This window comes from Oryctolagus cuniculus, chromosome 11 (assembly GCF_964237555.1).
Source record: "Oryctolagus cuniculus chromosome 11, mOryCun1.1, whole genome shotgun sequence".
NCBI lineage: Eukaryota > Metazoa > Chordata > Mammalia > Lagomorpha > Leporidae > Oryctolagus > Oryctolagus cuniculus.
In genome coordinates, this window is record NC_091442.1 from 120309697 (window position 1) to 120327946 (window position 18250).

Genomic DNA, 18250 nt, shown 5'->3' on the forward strand with positions numbered 1-18250 from the left:
GAAGAAGCTCCTGGCCCAGTCCTGGTTGTTGTGGCCATCTGGGGAGTGAACCAGAGGATGGAAGATCTCTCCTTCTCTGTATTTCTGCCTTCCAAATAAATAAACCTAAAAAATGAGAGAGAGGGAGGGAGAGAGAGAAAGATCCTGATCTAGGACAAATTCATTTTAGTGTCCCCTGCCCTCAAGGAAAACATGGCGAGATTGCCCTGCTGGCCGGAGGAGTGTTAAGCACTTTGAACTGTCTTGAGTACTGGCAGGTGATCTGATGCCTGGCACACAGCGAGCGGATGACAACACAGCTTGACCACTGTCTGAAATGTTTGGGAACAGAAGTGTTTTTGGAGTTCAGATTTTTTTGTGTGGAATATCTGCATATACAGAAGGAATTATCTTGGGGCTGGGACTCAAGTTTAAAAGTGAAATTCATTTATGGTTTATATGCACTTGACACACAAAGGCTAAGTCTAAATTTGAAATTAGTTTCTATCAAATATACCTTATCCACATGGCCTGAGGGTACTTTGATATCTCTAGCAATTGCATTCGATCATTTAGTGCATAAGGTTTCATGGTCTGGAACCTTCACTTGTGCTGTCACACAGGAGTTCCAACAGCTTTGGATTTGGGGACATTCTGGATTTCGGATTTTCCTGTTCGGATGCTCAACCTGCCGCAGGTAAAGTGTGTGTGCACGCTCTGGCGGCATTTATCACGTCTTATTTTACGCAGCAAATCTCGCAGGTGCCACACGACCGGGATTGTCAGAACGCAGCAGGCACGCATGCATTTACATGCGAGGCGCCCCCGCATGCCCTGCGGCCCTCCACCCGGGGGCTAACAAGCACCAGCTGGTCTTGGCCTCTCTGCCTCCATGGACAGTGAGTTCCTGCAGGGTTGGAACCGTCTCTCCTGGACCCCGGGGCCTGGCGCCCAGCACTTGTTCACAGACTAACAGAGAAACTGATGGTATCCACACGGGTCTGCTCCGCTTGCGTCAAATATACTCTTTTCTGCCCACCGCCGGCGGATTCCGCCGCTCAATCTCAGGGATGAGAAGGGGCCGGGGCACTGGCAGGCAGACTCAGCTCTCGGGGTGCGGGTGACAAACTGCCCCAGCTCAGGGGGCCGGTGGGGGCCCAGATCAACCGCTTCACGCAGGGTCCAGCCGGCACGGGGGCGCCTCCGCCCGGCACAGCCCCAGCTCCCTACCATGGGGGTCTCCTCCTCCTCCTCTGGGGGGCAAGCTTTGCCCCCAACCCTCTCCCCTGGGGACACCTCGGCCGGGTACCTGTCCCCGGGGACAGCCCCGCCCCGTCCAGGTTACACCCTCCGTCTGACCCCTCCTGCCACGATCGGGACCCGGAGTCAGCGCCCCCTCCCACAGGGACCCCTCCCCTCAGGTGGAGACTGCGCCAGCCCCCTCCCCACATGGAGACCCTCCCCAACAACAGGGCGCCCTCCGCCCGCGCCCTCTCCCCTGCAGGGAGACCCCGTGCCCCACAGCTGGCGGACTCCCGGGACTTCCGCCGGCGCCCCCTCCCACAGGGACCCCTCCCCTCAGGTGGAGACTGCGCCAGCCCCCTCCCCACATGGAGACCCTCCCCAACAACAGGGCGCCCTCCGCCCGCGCCCTCTCCCCTGCAGGGAGACCCCGTGCCCCACAGCTGGCGGACTCCCGGGACTTCCGCCGGCGCCCCCTCCCACAGGGACCCCTCCCCTCAGGTGGAGACTGCGCCAGCCCCCTCCCCAGATGGAGACCCCCCCCCCAACAACAGGGCGCCCTCCGCCCGCGCCCTGTCCCCTGCGGGGAGACCCCGTGCCCCACAGCGGGCGGACTCCCGGGACTTCCGCCGGCGCCCCCTCCCACAGGGACTCCTCCCCTCAGGTGGAGACTGCGCCAGCCCCCTCCCCAGATGGAGACCCCCCCCCCAACAACAGGGCGCCCTCCGCCCGCGCCCTGTCCCCTGCGGGGAGACCCCGTGCCCCACAGCTGGCGGGCTCCCGGGACTTCCGCCGGCGCCCCCTCCCCTCAGGCGGGACTTCCGCCGGCGCCCCCTCCCCCGCCGCGTCGTCCCCTCCTGCCGCCGGAGGCGAGCCGGGCTGCGTCTGGCGCGCCGAGGCTGCCGCGGGGGCCGGCGGTCGGCGCGGGTTCCGGCCGGCCGGGCTGTGCGGGACGCGCCTCGCTCCGCCGCGCGCGCCTCCTCTCGTCCCCGCGTCCTCCGCCCCGTCGTCCTCCTCCCCGGCGCCCGGCTCGGCCGACCCGCGAGCGGCAAGATGGCGGCGCCCAGGCCGCCGCCTACCCGGCTGTCGGGTGTCATGGTGCCGGCGCCCATCCAGGACCTGGAGGCCCTGCGCGCGCTCACGGCGCTCTTCAAGGAGCCGCGGAACCGGTAACGGGCCCGGGCGGGGGCGGCCCGGGCGGGGAGGGGTCCCGGCCCCGCGCGCGGGAGGGCGAGGCCCGGGCGGCGGAGCGCCCCCGGCCCCGGACTGGGCAGCGCCTCGTCGGCGGACGCAGCGGGCGAGCAGCCGCCTCCCGGGCAGTCCTTGGGTGCGGGGCGGTCGCCGCCCAGGGGCGTGAGCGCATCCCCGCGGGCGTGGGCTGCGGCGTGGCGGCCACCCCGGCCCCGGCCCGACCGTGCCGTGGGGAGGAAAGCGGAGCCGGCCCGGGTCCGCCGTGCGTTCTCCGGGCGGAGGTGGCCTGCCTGCGGGCGGGAATGTCCAGGAGGGATACGTGACCCGGCCCAGGGGAGCCCCCAGCCAGTGCCCTGGGGTTTTGCTCGGGTCTTGCCTGCTTTCCTGGTCAGTTCCGAGGAGCAGGGGTGCGGCAGCTTCTGGCGCGGCTGTTCCAGGATCAAGTAGGAGAGGTAGCCGCGTCGTGTTCTTAGGACAGGCCAGCTAGGTGCGTGCATGTTAGCTGAGGCCGCCACGTAACTGCAGGACTGAGGGAACACTTGTACCGGGTGCTGCACAGCTGGTGCAGGGAGCCGAGATGACAGATGCCCTGTTGGGGAGGGGGTTAGGCACGGAGAGCCGAGAGGCAGCCTTGGGAAAAAGCACCCCTGGGCTAGGGTTGGGCCGGATCACCGGACTTCTCGCTGGGCGCTCCCTGCGCCCCAGGCCACAGCAGGAAGTGTGGAGCCGCAGGGTGGGTGCAGAGCCCCCGCACTGCCCCTTGGGTTTTTGGGGAGATGCTTTGTTTGGTAGGATACTCTCGGGGAGACAGGTTGATAGACAATGCTGAGGTTTTTTACAAATTTTTTATCATTTTTTTTAGGTTTACTTATTTATTTGAAAGAGTTACAGAGAGGGACTGGCGCTGTGGTGTAGCGGGTAAATCCGCGGCCTTCTGTGCCGGCATCCCACATGGGCACCAGTTCGAGTCCCGGCTGCTCCACTTCTTTTTTTTTTTTTTTTCTTGTGACAGGCAGAGTGGACAGTGAGAGAGAGAGACAGAGAAAGGTCTTCCTTTACCGTTGGTTCACCCTCCAGCGGACGCTGTGGCCGGCGCACTGTGCTGATCCGAAGGCAGGAGCCAGGTGCTTCTCCTGGTCTCCCATGGGGTGCAGGGCCCAAGCACTTGGGCCATCCTCCACTGCACTCCCGGGCCACAGCAGAGAGCTGGCCTGGAAGAGGGGCAGCCGGGACAGAATCCAGCACCCCGACCGGGACTAGAACCCGGGGTGCTGGTGCCGGAGGCGGAGGATTAGCCAAGTGAGCCGCAGTGCTGGCCTGCTCCACTTCCGATCCAGCTCCCTGCTGTGGCCTGGGAATGCAGTGGAGGATGGCCCAAGTCCTTGGCCCCTGCACCCCGTGGGAGACCAGGAGGAAGCTCTCCTGGCTCCTGGCTTTGGGTTGGCTCAGCTTCTGCTGTTGTAGCCATTTGGGGAGTGAGCCCGCTGATGGAAGATCTCTCTCTCTCTCTACCTGTGCCTCTGCCTCTCTGTAACTCTGCTTTTCAAATAAATAAATAAATCTTTAAAAAAAAAAAAAAAAGAAGAAGTTTCAGAGAGAAAAGGAGACAAATAGATATCTTCCATCTGCTGGTTCACTGCCCATATGGCCACAACGCCTGGGGCTGGGCCAAGCTGAAGGCAGGAGCTTCACCCAGGTCTCCCACGTGAGTGCAGGGGCCCAAGGACTTGGGGGCATTTTCTGCTGCTTTCCCAGGCCACAGCAGAGAGCTGGATTGGAAGTGGGGCAGCAGGACTTGAGCCAGCGCCCATGTGGGATACGGGCGACTTTCCCGCTGTGCCACAGCGCCGGCCCCGTGCTGGGTCTATACCATGGCAGATCCTCCTTTTGTCACTAATTCAGTTGTCAACCATTTGTCGAGCACCTGTGACACAGATAGTTTGCCATACGATTCCCTGTTATCAAGCATATTGGGAACTTGCTGTGTGGTGACATTGTCCTGGAGGTGTGTCCCAGGTGTGGAGGGGGTGCAGGGTCTCTCGGGTAGACTGGGCTGGGTACCTTATGTAGGGGAGGGCTCAGGTCAGTGTTGCAGTGGGGCTGTGACTAGAGTGATGGGAGGGAGAGATCTTTCATCTGCTGTTCACTTCCCAAATGGCTGCAATAGCGGGGCTGGGCCAAGCCACAGCGTGAATTCCATCAGGTCTCCCACAGGGGTGGCAGGAGCCCCAGCGCTTGAGCCCTCTTCCGGCTGCATTCCCAGGTGCATTAGCGGGGAAGTGGAGCAGCTGGGGCTTGAACCCAGCACTCTGGTGTGGGATATATTTGTTGCAAGTGGTGGCTTAGCCTGCTGCCCTGCAGTGCCATCCCCTGAAGACTTTCTTTAAAAACAGATTTATTTGAAAGAGTGACTAAAAGGTTAGGCCATCTTCCTTGTTTCCCAGGCGCATTGGCAGGGAGCTGGATGGGAAGCGGAGCAGCTGGGCCTTGAACAGATGCCCATATGGGATGCCTGCCATAACTTTGTTTTATACTTTTGTTTAACATTGGTACCTGCATATTTTACACTTGTTTCACAAATGATTTTTTTTGCAAATCATGTTAAATCCCTCTGGAACAGAGTAAGATAGTAAATGCATTAGACTTTTTTGATCTGAGAGTTTTGTTTTGCAGCCCTCAGTTACCCGTGGTGTATCGCTCAAGCTGCCCCATGCCCACTGTTAGGAAAGAGCCAGTCCCGACTGTGGTCGTCCAAGCAGTCTGCCACACAGCAACTACTGCTTGTAGCTGCCCTGTTCCTTACGTAGCCACTAGCCATATGTGCTTCGTTAGATTTAGTTAAAGTAAGTAAAATGCCGCTTTTATAAAATATTTTTTTTTTATTTGAGAGAGTTACAGATAGAGAGGGAGAGACAGAAAGGACTTCCATCCATTGGCTTACTCCCCAAGTGGCCACAGTGTTTGGAGCTGTGCTAGGAGCTAGGAGTTGTGCTGAAACTAGGGGCCAGGAGCTTATTCAGGGTCTCCTTCGTGTGTGGGCCATGTTCTACTGCTTTCCCAGGCCACGGCAGAGAGCTGGATCGGAAGTGGAGCAGCCGGGACTTGAACCAGTGCCCTATGGGATGCCGGCACTGCAGGTGCAGCTTTATCCGCTACGCCACAGCGCCGGGTCCTGATGCAGGCTGTTTCTATCGGGGCGGAGGTTCTGTGGAGTACTGCTGCTTTGTCATTCATGTTTCGCCATGGGAAGGGTTATGTTTTGGCTCCTGTGTATTGCGAGAATATACCACGTGGGTACTCCTTGCTGAAGTTCTCACTTAGACGGACAGCTCACCGTTCTTCTGAGCCGCCTGAGAGGCTGAGCGAGCCCCCACCGTGGCTGCGGCTGCAGGCGGGTTCCCCCACTGTGCGCGCTGCATCTTTTTCCTCTGTAGGTGGTCATTTTCTTGCCTCCCTGTGGCTCCTCCTTCCTCTAACCTGTTTAGTCAGAACCTTTTCTGTTTAGTGGTGTGCTGTACTCTGTTCTTCTGAATCCGTTACCTGTGAACTCTGTTCTCTCTCTCTCTTTTTTTTTTTTTTTTAATTTTTTGACAGGCAGAGTGGACAGTGAGAGAGACAGAGAGAGAGGTCTTCCTTTGCTGTTGGTTCACCCTCCAATGGCCGCCGCAGCCAGCGTGCTGCGGCCGGCGCACCGCACCTATCTGAAGGCAGGAGCCAGGTGCTTCTCCTGGTCTCCCATGGGGTGCAGGGCCCAAGCACCTGGGCCATCCTCCACTGCCTTCCCGGGACACAGCAGAGAGCTGGCCTGGAAGAGGGGCAACCGGGACAGAATCCGGCACCCTGACCAGGACTAGAACCCGGGGTGCCGGCGCCGCAAGGCGGAGGATTAGCCTAGTGAGCTGCGACGCCGGCTTGAGTGATGCTTTTTGAATGTCTTTCATCAGTCTGGGAAATTGTCAGCCAGTATTTCTTCAACTATTGTTTCTTTCCCTTCTCTCCTTTTTTTTTTTTTTTTTTTTTTTTTTTTTGACAGGCAGAGTGGACAGTGAGAGAGAGAGACAGAGAGAGAAAGGTCTTCCTTTGCCGTTGGTTCACCCTCCAATGGCCGCCGCTGCAGCCGGCGCACCGCGCTGATCCTGGCAGGAGCCAGGAGCCAGGTGCTTTTCCTGGTCTCCCATGGGGTGCAGGGCCCAAGCACCTGGGCCATCCTCCACTGCACTCCCTGGCCATAGCAGAGAGCTGGCCTGGAAGAGGGGCAACCGGGACAGAATCCGGCGCCCCAACCGGGACTAGAACCCGGTGTGCCGGCGCCGCAAGGTGGAGGATTAGCCTATTGAGCCACGGCGCCGGCTTCTCTCCTTTTCTATAAAGATTTGTTTATTTGAAAGGCAGAGTTACAGGGCCGGCGCCGTGGCTCAATAGGCTAATCCTCCACCTTGCGGCGCCGGCACACCGGGTTCTAGTCCCGGTTGGGGCGCCGGATTCTGTCCCGGTTGCCCCTCTTCCAGGCCAGCTCTCTGCTATGGCCAGGGAGTGCAGTGGAGGATGGCCCAGGTGCTTGGGCCCTGCACCCCATGGGAGACCAGGAAAAGCACCTGGCTCCTGGCTCCTGCCATCGGATCAGCGCGGTGCGCCGGCTGCAGCGGCGGCCATTGGAGGGTGATCCAACGGCAAAGGAAGACCTTTCTCTCTCTGTCTCTCTCTCTCTCACTGTCCACTCTGCCTGTCAAAAAAAAAAAAAAAAAAAAAAAAAAAAGAAAGGCAGAGTTACAGAGAGAGGGAGAGACAGAAAGAATCTTCATCGGCTGGTTCACTTCCTGAATGGCTGCAGTGGCCCACGCGGAGCTAGGAGTTTCTTCAGGGTCTCACACATGGGTGGCAGGAGCCCAGGTGTTTGGACCATTTTTCGCTAGCTGGATTGGAAGTGGAGCAGCCAGGACTTGAGTTGGCACCGTATAGATGCCAGTGTTGTGGGTGGCCCCTTATCTCAGTGCCCCGTGATGCTGGCCCCTCGCTCCTTTCCTGTCGAGTCTTGAGTTACCCTTAGGTGAAACCTTTCTCTGTGTTGTTTGTGTACCATGGGTACGTCTCTGCGTTTTCCACTCTTCTCTCTCTGAGCTTCTGTTTGAAAATTTTCTGCTGACCTCTCTCTAGTTCTCTGATCCTAATTGTCATCAGCCATCGTGTTCTTAATTTGTGGTATTGCATTTTTGAGTTATTATAGAATTTCTGTTTGACTCTTTTGTCAGTAAGTTCCTGTACTCTGTTGAAATTATCTTGCCATTTATCTTTTTTAAAATTATTTATTTTTATATAAAAGCGAGAGAAATATCAGTCTTACATCCACTGGTTTACCCCTCAAAAATGCCTGTAAGATTCGGGGTTGGACCAGGCCAAAACTTAAGAGCCTCGGACCCAGTCCAGGTCTCCTGTGTAGATGGCAGAGACCCAAGAACTTGAGCCATGCCTATTTCCTGGGATGGGTACTAACGTGAAACTGAGTCAGAAATGGAGACAGGACCTGAACCGCGTCACGCCAGCATGGGTCAAGGGAGGCACAAGCCGAATCCCAGCCTTTGTACCAGACGCCTGTCCCTGTCTGTCTTCTTGAGCATACTGATTGTAGCTGTTTCAAAGAGTGTACCTGATAACTTCTTTAAGTTTTTGCTTTTATTTGAAAGACAGAGAGCTTCCATGTACTGGACCACTTTCCAGGCAGGTTGCAGGGACCCAAATATTTGAGCCCTCGCCTGGCTGCCTGCCAGAGTGTGCATTAGCAGGAAGCCGGATGGGAATTGGAGCTGTCCCTCTGAGGAACGTGGCGTGTTTACCAAGTACCTGCCCTATTGATAACTTTGTTATTACTGTTTGTCTTGTTGTGTTTAGTCATTTGATCCTGTTTTTTAAAGATTTACTTGAAAAACAGAGTGATAGAGATCTTCTGTTCATGGGTTCATTCCCTAAATGTCCCCCAAAAGCGCGCAATGGCTGCAGCTGGTCCAGACCAAAGCCAGGAGCCTGGCGCTCCCCCTGGGTCTCCCGCTGGGGCAGCAGGGGCTCAGGCTCTTGGGCATCCTTAGCTGCCTTCCCAGATGCATTACAAGAAGCTGGATTGGAAGTAGAGCAGCTGGGACTCGGACCAGCACTCTGATACGGGATTCCCATGTGGCAGGTTGCACTGTATCTCACTGCACCACCATGTCTGCCTGGTCACGTCTCTTTTTCTGACTGCTGAACACTGTGTGTGGAAAACTAAGGCCATTTCCAAGTTTCTGCCCTTTGCAAAATATTTACGAACACAAAGTCAACCTAAAAACTTCCCTTTTTTCAACAAATGGTGATGGAATAACCAGATATCACTTAATTGGCATAAAATGAACCTTCATCCACACCTTAAAACCATTCACAAAAAATATTTCATTGTGGATTAAAGACTTAAAAGCTAAAACTATGAAGTATTTAGAAGAAAACATGAGAGAATATCTTTGTGACCTTGGATGTAGGCAGACATCTAGGACACAACACTAACATGTAAAAAAAAAATGACTATCAAATTAGACTTGCTCAAAATTAAAAAGTTTCCATCCAAAGACACCATTAAGAAAACAGATGTGTCCAGCACCACGGCTCACTAGGCTAATCCTCCACCTGCAGTGCCTGCACCCCGGATCCCTGGATTCTAGTCCCGGTTGGGGCGCCGGATTCTGTCCCGGTTGCCCCTCTTCCAGTCCAGCTCTCTGCTGTGGCCCGGGAAGGCAGTGGAGGATGGCCCAGGTGCTTGGGCCCTGTACCTGCATGGGAGACTAGGAGGAAGCACCTGGCTCCTGGCTTTGGATCGGTACAGCACGCCGGCCGCAGTGCGCTGGCCGTAGCGGCCATTTGAGGGGTGAACCAACGGAAAAGGAAGACCTTTCTCTCTCTCTAACTCTGCCTGTCAAAATACAAAACAAAACAAAACAAAAACAAAAAACACAGATGAACAGATGTGAGCAGATGTTGTGGTATAGTGGGCTAAGCCTGTGATGCATCCCATAGGAGCACCAGTTTGAGTCCCAGCTGCTCCACTTCCGATCGAGCTCCTTGCTAATGCTCCTGGGAAAGCAGTGGAAGACAGCCGAAGCATCTAGTTTCTGCCACCACGTGGGAGACCCGGATGGAGTCTTGGCTGCTGGCCTTGGCCTAGCCCAGCCCCAGCCATGGCAGCCATATGGGGAGTGAACCAGTGGATGGCCGATATCTCTCTGTGTCTCTATAACTCTGTTTTTTGAATTAGTAAGATCTTGAAAAAAAAAAAAAAAAGGAAAAGCATAAATGCAGGCCACAGACTGAAGGAAGGTATTTGCAATGCAAATATGTGACAAGTACTTGTTTCAAAATATATGAAGTACTCCTACAACTCCCACAACTCCCACAACTCTGACAACTCAGTGAAAAGTTGGGCTGGCGCTGTGGCATAGCGGGTAAAGCTACCACTTGCAGTGCCGGCATCCCGTATGGGTGCTGGTTTGAGTCCTGGCTGTTCCATTTTTGATCCAGCTCTCTGCTTTGGCCTGGGAAAGCAGAAGATGGCCCAAGTCCTTGGGCCCCTGCACCCACGTGGGAGACCTGGAGAAAGCTGGCTCCTGGCTCCTGGCTCCTGGATTTGGATTAGCTTAGCTCTGGCTGTTGTGGCCAACTAGGGAGTGGGCCAGCGGATGGAATACCTCTCTCTCTCTCTGTCTGTCTCTCTCTCTCTCTCTGCCTCTCTGCCTCTCCTCCTCTCTCTGTGTAACCCGGACTTTCAAATAAATAAGTATTTTTTTAAAGATTTATTTATTATTTATTTGAAAGTCTGAGTTACACAGAGAGAGAAGGAGAGACAAAGAGAGGGAAAGACAGAGGTCTTCCATCTGCTGGTTCACTCTCCAATTGGCCGCAACGGTTGGAGCTGTGCCAATCCTAAGCCAGGAGCCAGGAGCTTCCTCCAGGTCTCCCACGCGGGTGCAGGGGCCCAAGGACTTGGACCATCTTCTACTGCTTTCCCAGGCCATAGCAGAGAGTTGGATTGGAAGTGGAGCAGCCAGGTCTCGAACCAGTGCCCATATGGGATGCTGGCACTTCAGGCCAGGGCATTAACCCGCTGCGACACAGTGCTGGCCCCATAAATAAATCTTTAAAAAAAAATGTTGGTGGGCTGGCGTTGTGGTGTAGTGGATAAAGCTGCCATCTGCATTGCCACATCCCATGTGGGTTCTGGTTTGAGACCTGGCTGCTCCACTTTTGATCCAGCTCCCTGCTAATGTGCCTGGAAAAGCAGCGGAAGATAACCCAGGTGCTTGGGCCCCTGCACCCACGTGGGAAATCCTGAAGAAGCTCCTCTCTCCTGTCTTTGGCCTGGCCCAGCCCCAGCCCCAGCCCCAGCCCCAGGCCCAGCCCCAGCTGTTGTGACCATTTGGGGAGTAAACCAGCAGATGGTAGTTATCTCTGTCTCTCTGTCTCTTCCTCTTTCTCTCTATAAATCTTTTAAATAAATAAATCTTAAAATTTGGTCAAAAAACCTCTGTGTTTTATTAGAAAAGATACATAAGGACCAGTAAATGTAAATGTGGGATTAAGTTCTCAACAGCGTTAGTCATCGGGGATATGCAGTTTGAGTCACACGGAGGTAGCATTTCACTTCCTTGACGATGGTTATCATCCTAAAACTGGAAAAGAACAATGCCGACAGGATGTGGAGGAATTGGGGTCCATGGACAGACTAGTGGGCACGTCAGATGGTGCAGTTGTGGAAAAGCTAAACACAGAATGTGATAGACAAATTCCACTGCTAGGTGTATACCACAGGAAATGAAAAAGGACAAATGTTGTATGATTATTCTTACATGAAGTACCTAGAATAGCCAAAACAATTTTTTTTGAAGATTTATTTATTTGCAAGGCAGAATTTACAGAGTGGGAAGGCAGAGGCAAAGAGAGACAAATTTCCATCTGCTGATTCACTTCCCAAGTGGCCACAACTACCAGGGCGGGGCCAGGCAGAAGCCTGGAGCTTCCACTGGGTTTCCCACATGGGTGCAGGGTTCCAAGCACATGGGCCATCTTCTGCTGCTTTCTGAGGCCATAGCAGAGAACTGGATCGGAAGTGGAACAGCCGGAACTTGAACTGGTGCCCATGTGGGATGCCAGTGCTGCAGGCGGTGGCCTTACCTGCTGGCCAGCCTCGTGCATTATTTCCTAACAGAGCTGTTATAAACGAAAGCTGCTGTCGGATCGTTCTGTGTCCCCACTGGAATGGCTGAGTGAAGGTGAGTGACGGCACCACATTTTGAGGAGGCTGTGAAGCAGCAGAGCTCGCATACACTGTAGGTTGGAGTGTTAATGGTACACACACTCTAGGACACATTTTGGCAACTTGAAATTAAGTTAGACATATATCTGCCATGGCCTCAGGTATTTACCCAAGAGAAACAGAGCTTGTTCGCAGAAGACGTGCGGAGGATTCCTCTTAGCGTGTGGTTCATAATCAGACTTCAGAAGCAGCCGGGACGTCTGCCCCGGGATGGCACAAGGATGTGACCCGCCAGCACCCACGGCGTGGGTGGATCTCAGAAGCACTGCATCGTGAGGTGCACAGAGCCTGTGCTGTGTGACCGTGTTGCCGTGGAGTTGTGCAGCTTCCACACGGGTGCCTGGTGGGTGCCTCTGTCATGGCTTAGCGTTCGAGGGTGCGCATTATCTGAATTTCTTCATGGAAGTTACTACCCCCTCCCTGCCACCCCTCACACAGGGTATGAGGTCAGGAACCCGGGAGCAGCTTTGCTGGGTGGTTCTGGCCCAGTGGCTTCCATGAGGGTGCTGAAGTTGTTGACCAGATCTGCGTCTTCTGAAGCCTGACCGGGGCTTTGGGCACATGCACCCCTTCCTAGGTGTCTCCCGACACGGCAGCTGGCCTGTTGCAAGTGTTGTGCATGCTGCCTGTGGAGGCTGGAGTGTCGCGCAGTCTGATCTTGGCAGTGATGTGCCCTGTGCACTGCTGTGCTCTGCTGGTTGGCGGGGTGGAAGGTGTGTTCCATGTGCACTGTGCACCAAGGTGGTACGTGCCAAGTTTCTGATGCTGCCAGTTTTCCTAGGGAACGAGATCAGTAACATCAGACGCTGTAAAGCAGCTGATGGGAACATGTAAAATTCTGTCTGCCTTGTTTTCTACTCCTGGATATTCGGAGTGACTTTAGTTTTTGGTAATTGAGAGACCGTCTTTATAATACACAGTCTCTTTGTTTACATGAGTCTTTTCCCCTTCCCCTAAAAGGCAACAACAACAACAAAAAAGGTACAAGTAATTTAACTGGAGGTGGTCCCCGGCATCGGGAGCATGGAAAGGGTAAGTTAGACGTAGAAGCGATGCCTTACCAAGTTGCTGACTTGTAGGCAGCTGGCGCTCGGTCCCACTGGAGATCCTTGAAGACCTGTGTGGGATGCAGCTCGGAATTGCTCCTCTGAAGAAAGTAGGAGTGCATCACCTGTTGACCTGTTGCCTGCTGGTTGGGATTCATCCTAGGAGTCATCAAGAGATTGGATTCCGGGGGTGGGGCGTCAGACGGTCTGCCCTTCCTGGCTGCGGTTCGTGGTTGTCATTAGGCTGGAGGCCCTGAGACACAGCCACTGAATCTCCAAGTCCAAACCCACCCTTTGAGGGCCCCGCCTGTGGCAGCAGCCCCTGCTCTTCCTGATAGCGATGGCTGATCTCCCTGCCAGCAGGTAGCTGCTTTGTTTGCCACCTGGTTCCTAGGCTTGAGGGTTCCCAGAGCTGTTGGACTGTTGCAGATGAACCCTCATGGAGGTGTTCTTCCTTTGGGACTTTGGGCTTAGTCTGCTACAGCCTAGAGGTGCAGGATTGGACGTGGTCTCTGCGGTGGGCTCCTGGAGTGGTGGGGTGGTGGCCAGGATTTGGGTGTTAGTCTTTCAAGGTTTGCTTTCTGGGCTTCCCTGCTCCCTATATAAAGGCTTTGCGTTTTTTCTGTCCTTGTTTGCCTGATGTTAACCCTGGCCACTTTTATTGGTGCTTTACACTTGATCTTAGCCAAAAGGCCGAGAAGCAGTTTATTGGTGCTTTGTATCATGGTGACATTGGAGCCTCTGTGAATCTGGTCACCCAGCCGGCCAGTGTTGGGGTCCAGATCCAAACTCTGAAACCCTCTTGACTTCCTCCTGGCACTGGAGATGCACAGCTTTCTAAACAGCCTGTACTTGGGACACTTTGATTCTGCATGTGCAGGAGTCTGTCCCGGCACTGAATTTTATAGAGTGCAGGGAGCTCTGATTCCTGTCTGCCTGCCAGAGCTGAATGCAGACTGCCCTTGGCCCTTCTGAACACATTGGACTCTTCAGCTCAGACCCGGTTCTAGCCGAGTGTCTCCACGCCGTTTCTGGTCTCTGGAGATAGCTTGGGCTGAGTATCTAATTTGAAAAAGAAGCTCATTGCACTGTTCGGGATGCAGGGGAGGCGTGCACAGTGTGATTGTTCCCTGGGGCTGGCGTTTTGCACAGTGGGTTGAGCTGCAGCGTTCAGTGCTGACATCCCGTAGAGGAGCACACGTTTGAGTCCTGGTTGCTCCACTTCCTGTCCAGCTCCCTGCTAATGCACCTGAAGATGGTCCAACTACCTGGGCCCCTGCCACCTGTGTGAGAGACCTGAGTGGAGTTCTTGGCTCCTGACGTTGGCATAGATCAGCCCTGGCTTTTAATAGAAGATCTCTGTCTCTCCTTCTCTGTGACTCTGCCTTTCAAGTAAGTAAGTAAATATTAAAATATTAATGCCTCTTACTTGATGGCTCTCTCCGTTGTGTAATGAAAGTCACACAGAGAGGGAGAGCAAGACAGTCTTTTTCATATTATCTCCCAGCAGTTGCCCGGCCTATTTTGAGAACTCCAAAATGTTGGACTGCATGGAGCAAGGGGAAGTCACGTGTTGGTGCTGACAGTCAGTCCATAGTAATTGCTCAAATTACTAAAAAGCTGTTAGCTTGGTTTACCTTGTTTTTCATTCATTTTGTTCATGCGTTCATTCAGTCAATGTGCACGTGACATCTGCCCACCTATGCTTACTGCTGCAACTATGGCTGATGCAGCAAAATGACCCGTGTTCAGCCTCCTTCCAGCTGCTGACATGGTACGCACAGCTCAGAGGCTGGAATGTGAAATTTATAGACATGAACCTTTTGTCTTCATTGTTTGCTCATATGCACGCACCTCAGGACTTGATGACCATTTCACCTGCTGTGGAAACCTTCTGTGTGCTGCCCTAACTTCCCCTGGTGATCTGCTCACCTCTTGGAGAACTTCTCATGGCAGTATCCTTGTCCCGTCACTGCCGACCAGCCCTGCTGAAGTGACAGCCGGCTGACGGCGGGGCTCCTCTTACCCTGGGACTCTCAGTGCCTTCCAGACCAGCACCCTGTCGTGAACACCTGGGCCTGTTGTTGCCATTTCTCGTGTAGTGTTCGTAAGTCCTTAGTTAGAAAGGGAGAGCACGGCAGACTTGTTGAGTGTCTCGGAAGTATCAGATGGTGGGTGGCTGGTTTCAGGAGGCAGGGAATGACGTGGTGTTGTAACTGTGCTGACTGACCTTCATGGAGATGGATGAAGCACAGTCATCCTGTTCGTCTGTGTATACACACATACACGTGGGTTTTCCCCAGGCGTGACGGAGCTTCCTGCCCCAAGTGTCTTTGCACCAAAACATAACAAAAAGCCAAAAAACCCCCCACCAAAACCCCAAAAGAAAACCCACATGAACAGTCAGCTTCGTTAAGGATGTCATATGGCATTTTGACTCAACTATGATTCAGGTCAACTTTGTTGAGAGAGAACGTCAATTAAGTTCTTTTTAGAGCTTGATGGCAGTTTCCTTTATTTTCACGTGTGCCGTGAGCTGGAATACCACATGGAACTGTTTGGGAAGGAGCTCTGACTCAGGCATGGTCGGTGGGAGCCACCCCTCCTATTCAGTTGTCTTGAGTGCACCAAGTAGACAGGAAGTTGTCTGCGCCAGCACATCAGGATAAAATCAGAATAAATAAGGTGTGTGTGGGGGTGCCGCCAGAGCCCTTAGGGCGGTTTCTCATCTCTCTGTTTTGCTTTTTTGTAGTGGTCACTGGACCAAAGTCTTGGTCACCAGGCTGGGCAAGCACAGGAACCCTGGGACTGTCACTAAGCTGAGCCTCAAGATACTGCCAAAGCCTAAGGAAGTTTTCTTTTAGTTAAAAACATGATTGATAGCTATGGGATACTGCTCAGAGCCATTGAGGAGTTCATATGCTTAGAACAGTGTGATCAGATGTGAGATCTGCTGTCACAGCACAGCCCTGGAGGGTGTGACCTGGAGACCTCAGTCCTCACAGATTGACTGTGGGTTCACTACTGCCCCAACTCTCTGCCTAAGAGCACAAACACATTCTCTATTTAATTTTCTTCTTTGTAAGGCTTATTTATTTGAAAGGCAGAGTTACAGAGAGAAAAGGAGAGAGAGAAAGAGATCTGTCATCTGTCTGCTGGTTCACTCCCCAGATGGTCCCAATGACCAGGACTGGGCCAGGCCAAAGCCAGGAGCTTCTGGGTCTCCCATGTGGGTACAGGGGCTCAAGGACTTGGGCCATCTTCTCCTGATTTCCCAGGTGCATTTAGCAGGGACCTGGATCAGAAGTGGAGCAGCCGGGATATGAACGTAAGCACATATGGGATACCAGCGCTGTAGGCTGCAGCTAACACTGGCCCCTCTCTGTTTTCTTACAGAGTTTTGTTTTGTCTTCTACGATTCCTGAATCCTGGAGTTATTTTTTGTACATAATTATAGGGGAGGATCTAATTCCATTGTTTTCCACGTGGATAGCGATTGTTGTAGCACTGTGTTGGGACAGAGCCTCCCCTACAGCTCTGTTCCGGCTCTGTCCCAGTAGCTTATTTCCTACCTCTGCCCCGGGCTGCTCTCAGCAGGAATGTGTTTGGGATTCTGTTGGTTCTTACGCACATGCATTTTGAATGTGTTGAGGACAGTGGGAGCTGGGAGCTTTTGCAGGTGAGGAGAGGACCTGTCTGTTCACAACCTTTTAAAATAGGGTCACCAGACCACACCAAATCTGGCCTACCGTCTGTGTCTTCATGGCCTATGAATTAAGAATGGTTTTTTCACTTTTTAAGTAGTTGAGGAAAAAGTAAAATTTCATGATGCATGAAAAGTGTACGAATTTTAAATTTTGTGGCCCTAAATAGAATAATCATGTACCTTTGTTTAGGTGTTGCCTTTGGCTAATTTTATATTACCAGGGTAGATTGAGAAGTTGTGACAGAAACTTTGAGGCCATCGAAGGCTGATTTTTTTTTTTTTTTAAGGATTTATTTGAAAGAGTTAGAGAGGGGGGAAAGACCAGAGGTCGTCCATCTGCTGGTTTATTTCCCAGGTGGCCAAGCTGAGCCAGGAGCTAGGAGCTTCATCCGGGTCTCTCATGTGGGTGGCAGGGCCCAAGCACTTGGGCATCTTCCACTGTTTTCCTAGGCCATAGCAGGGCTCTGGGTCAGAAGTGGTGCAGCATAGGGGTGCTGGCATTGCAGCTGGAGGCTTTACTGCTTGCCACAGCACCGGCCCCTCAAAGGCTGAGATGTTGACTCTCTGGCGCTGTACAGAAAGAGCTGTGACCTCCCAAAATGCCTTGGTGTGGACTCTCAGCGGCAGCCTGAGTCCTGGCTGAGACATGGTGGAGTCTGGAGAAGTGTTAAAAAAGCAGATGTGTGGGCCGGCGCCACGGCTCACTAGGCTAATCCTCCCCTGTGGCGCCGGCACCCCGGGTTCTAGTCCCGGTCGGGGCGCCGGATTCTGTCCCGGTTGCTCCTCTTCCAGTTCAGCTCTCTGCTGTGGCTCGGGAGTGCAGTGGAGGATGGCCCAAGTGCTTGGGCCCTGCACCCCATGGGAGACCAGGAGAAGCACCTGGCTCCTGGCTTCCGATCAGCGCGGTGCACTGGCCGCAGTGGTGCAGCAGCCATTAGGGGTGAACCAACAGAAAAAAGGAAGACTTCTCTGTCTGTCTCTCTCTCTCACTGTTCACTCTGCCTGTCAAAAACAAAAACAAAAACAAAACAAAAAAGCAGGTGTGTGGGTCTGCAGAGATGAGTTTCAGAAGTTGGCCCTATGCTGCTCGTGGCAGGAGATGGAACTTTTTTGTTTTCTGTTTTCAGTGGAGCTCAGTCGAACCAGTAACCGAGGTCTGTGATCCTGGATCTCTGAACTTGTGTGCGTTTTAATAGTGTTTCTCAGCCACAGTGCTTCAGCTGTGTAAGCCACATGTGCAGGTTCTAATGAGATCAGAGGTATGAGAGTAAATCTCCTAACTAGTGTGTGAGTCTTGGTCCAGGCTTTGTGAAGGCTCGCATTTAGTTCTCTTTTCAGCAGGAGGTCCTGCCTGATGAATTAATTGTGAAGTGTGTGCATAAAGTATGTTATACCCATCTAACCTGTTACATATAATCACAGGCAGTTGTCTTTAATTTTACTCAAACAGGGCTTGCCAAGATTAAACCTACAGATCTGTTCAGACTTGAAGGAAATGAAATTCTACCTTTTGTATAATTCAAAGCATTTCTTTTTGTTTGTTCTGTAATGTAACATTTCACTTACACATTGTCTTCAGGGTATGCATTCCTCTCTAATAGGAATGTCTAACGGTTGAATTTTAATTGTCCTTGTAAGTACTTTCTGCCTTCTGTGAATGAAGCAGCTAAGCTTTTTAAAGTCTTTGTGAATATTTTTTGTCAGTTTGGTTAAAGCAGAAATGACAGCAGTTATTATTATTAATAACGTTTGTAATGT

General features: G+C 53.1%; 1 protein-coding gene across 4 annotated transcripts in view; it reads left to right on the top strand.

Moving 5' to 3' along the window:
• Positions 1 to 2050: 2050 nt before the first annotated feature.
• ATXN10 (ataxin 10) overlaps positions 2051 to 18250 on the top strand; it is a 156909-nt gene continuing 140709 nt past the window's right edge. For 2 of the 4 annotated variants that reach the window (XM_002723648.5, XM_051840579.2), the window contains exon 1: positions 2053 to 2390. In XM_002723648.5, coding sequence (XP_002723694.3) covers positions 2275 to 2390 — 116 coding nt within the window. In that variant the 5' untranslated portion in view covers positions 2053 to 2274. Of the gene's footprint in view, positions 2391 to 18250 lie in introns of all 4 variants that reach the window. The other 2 variants (XM_017339766.3, XM_017339764.3) reach the window with 2 other exon arrangements.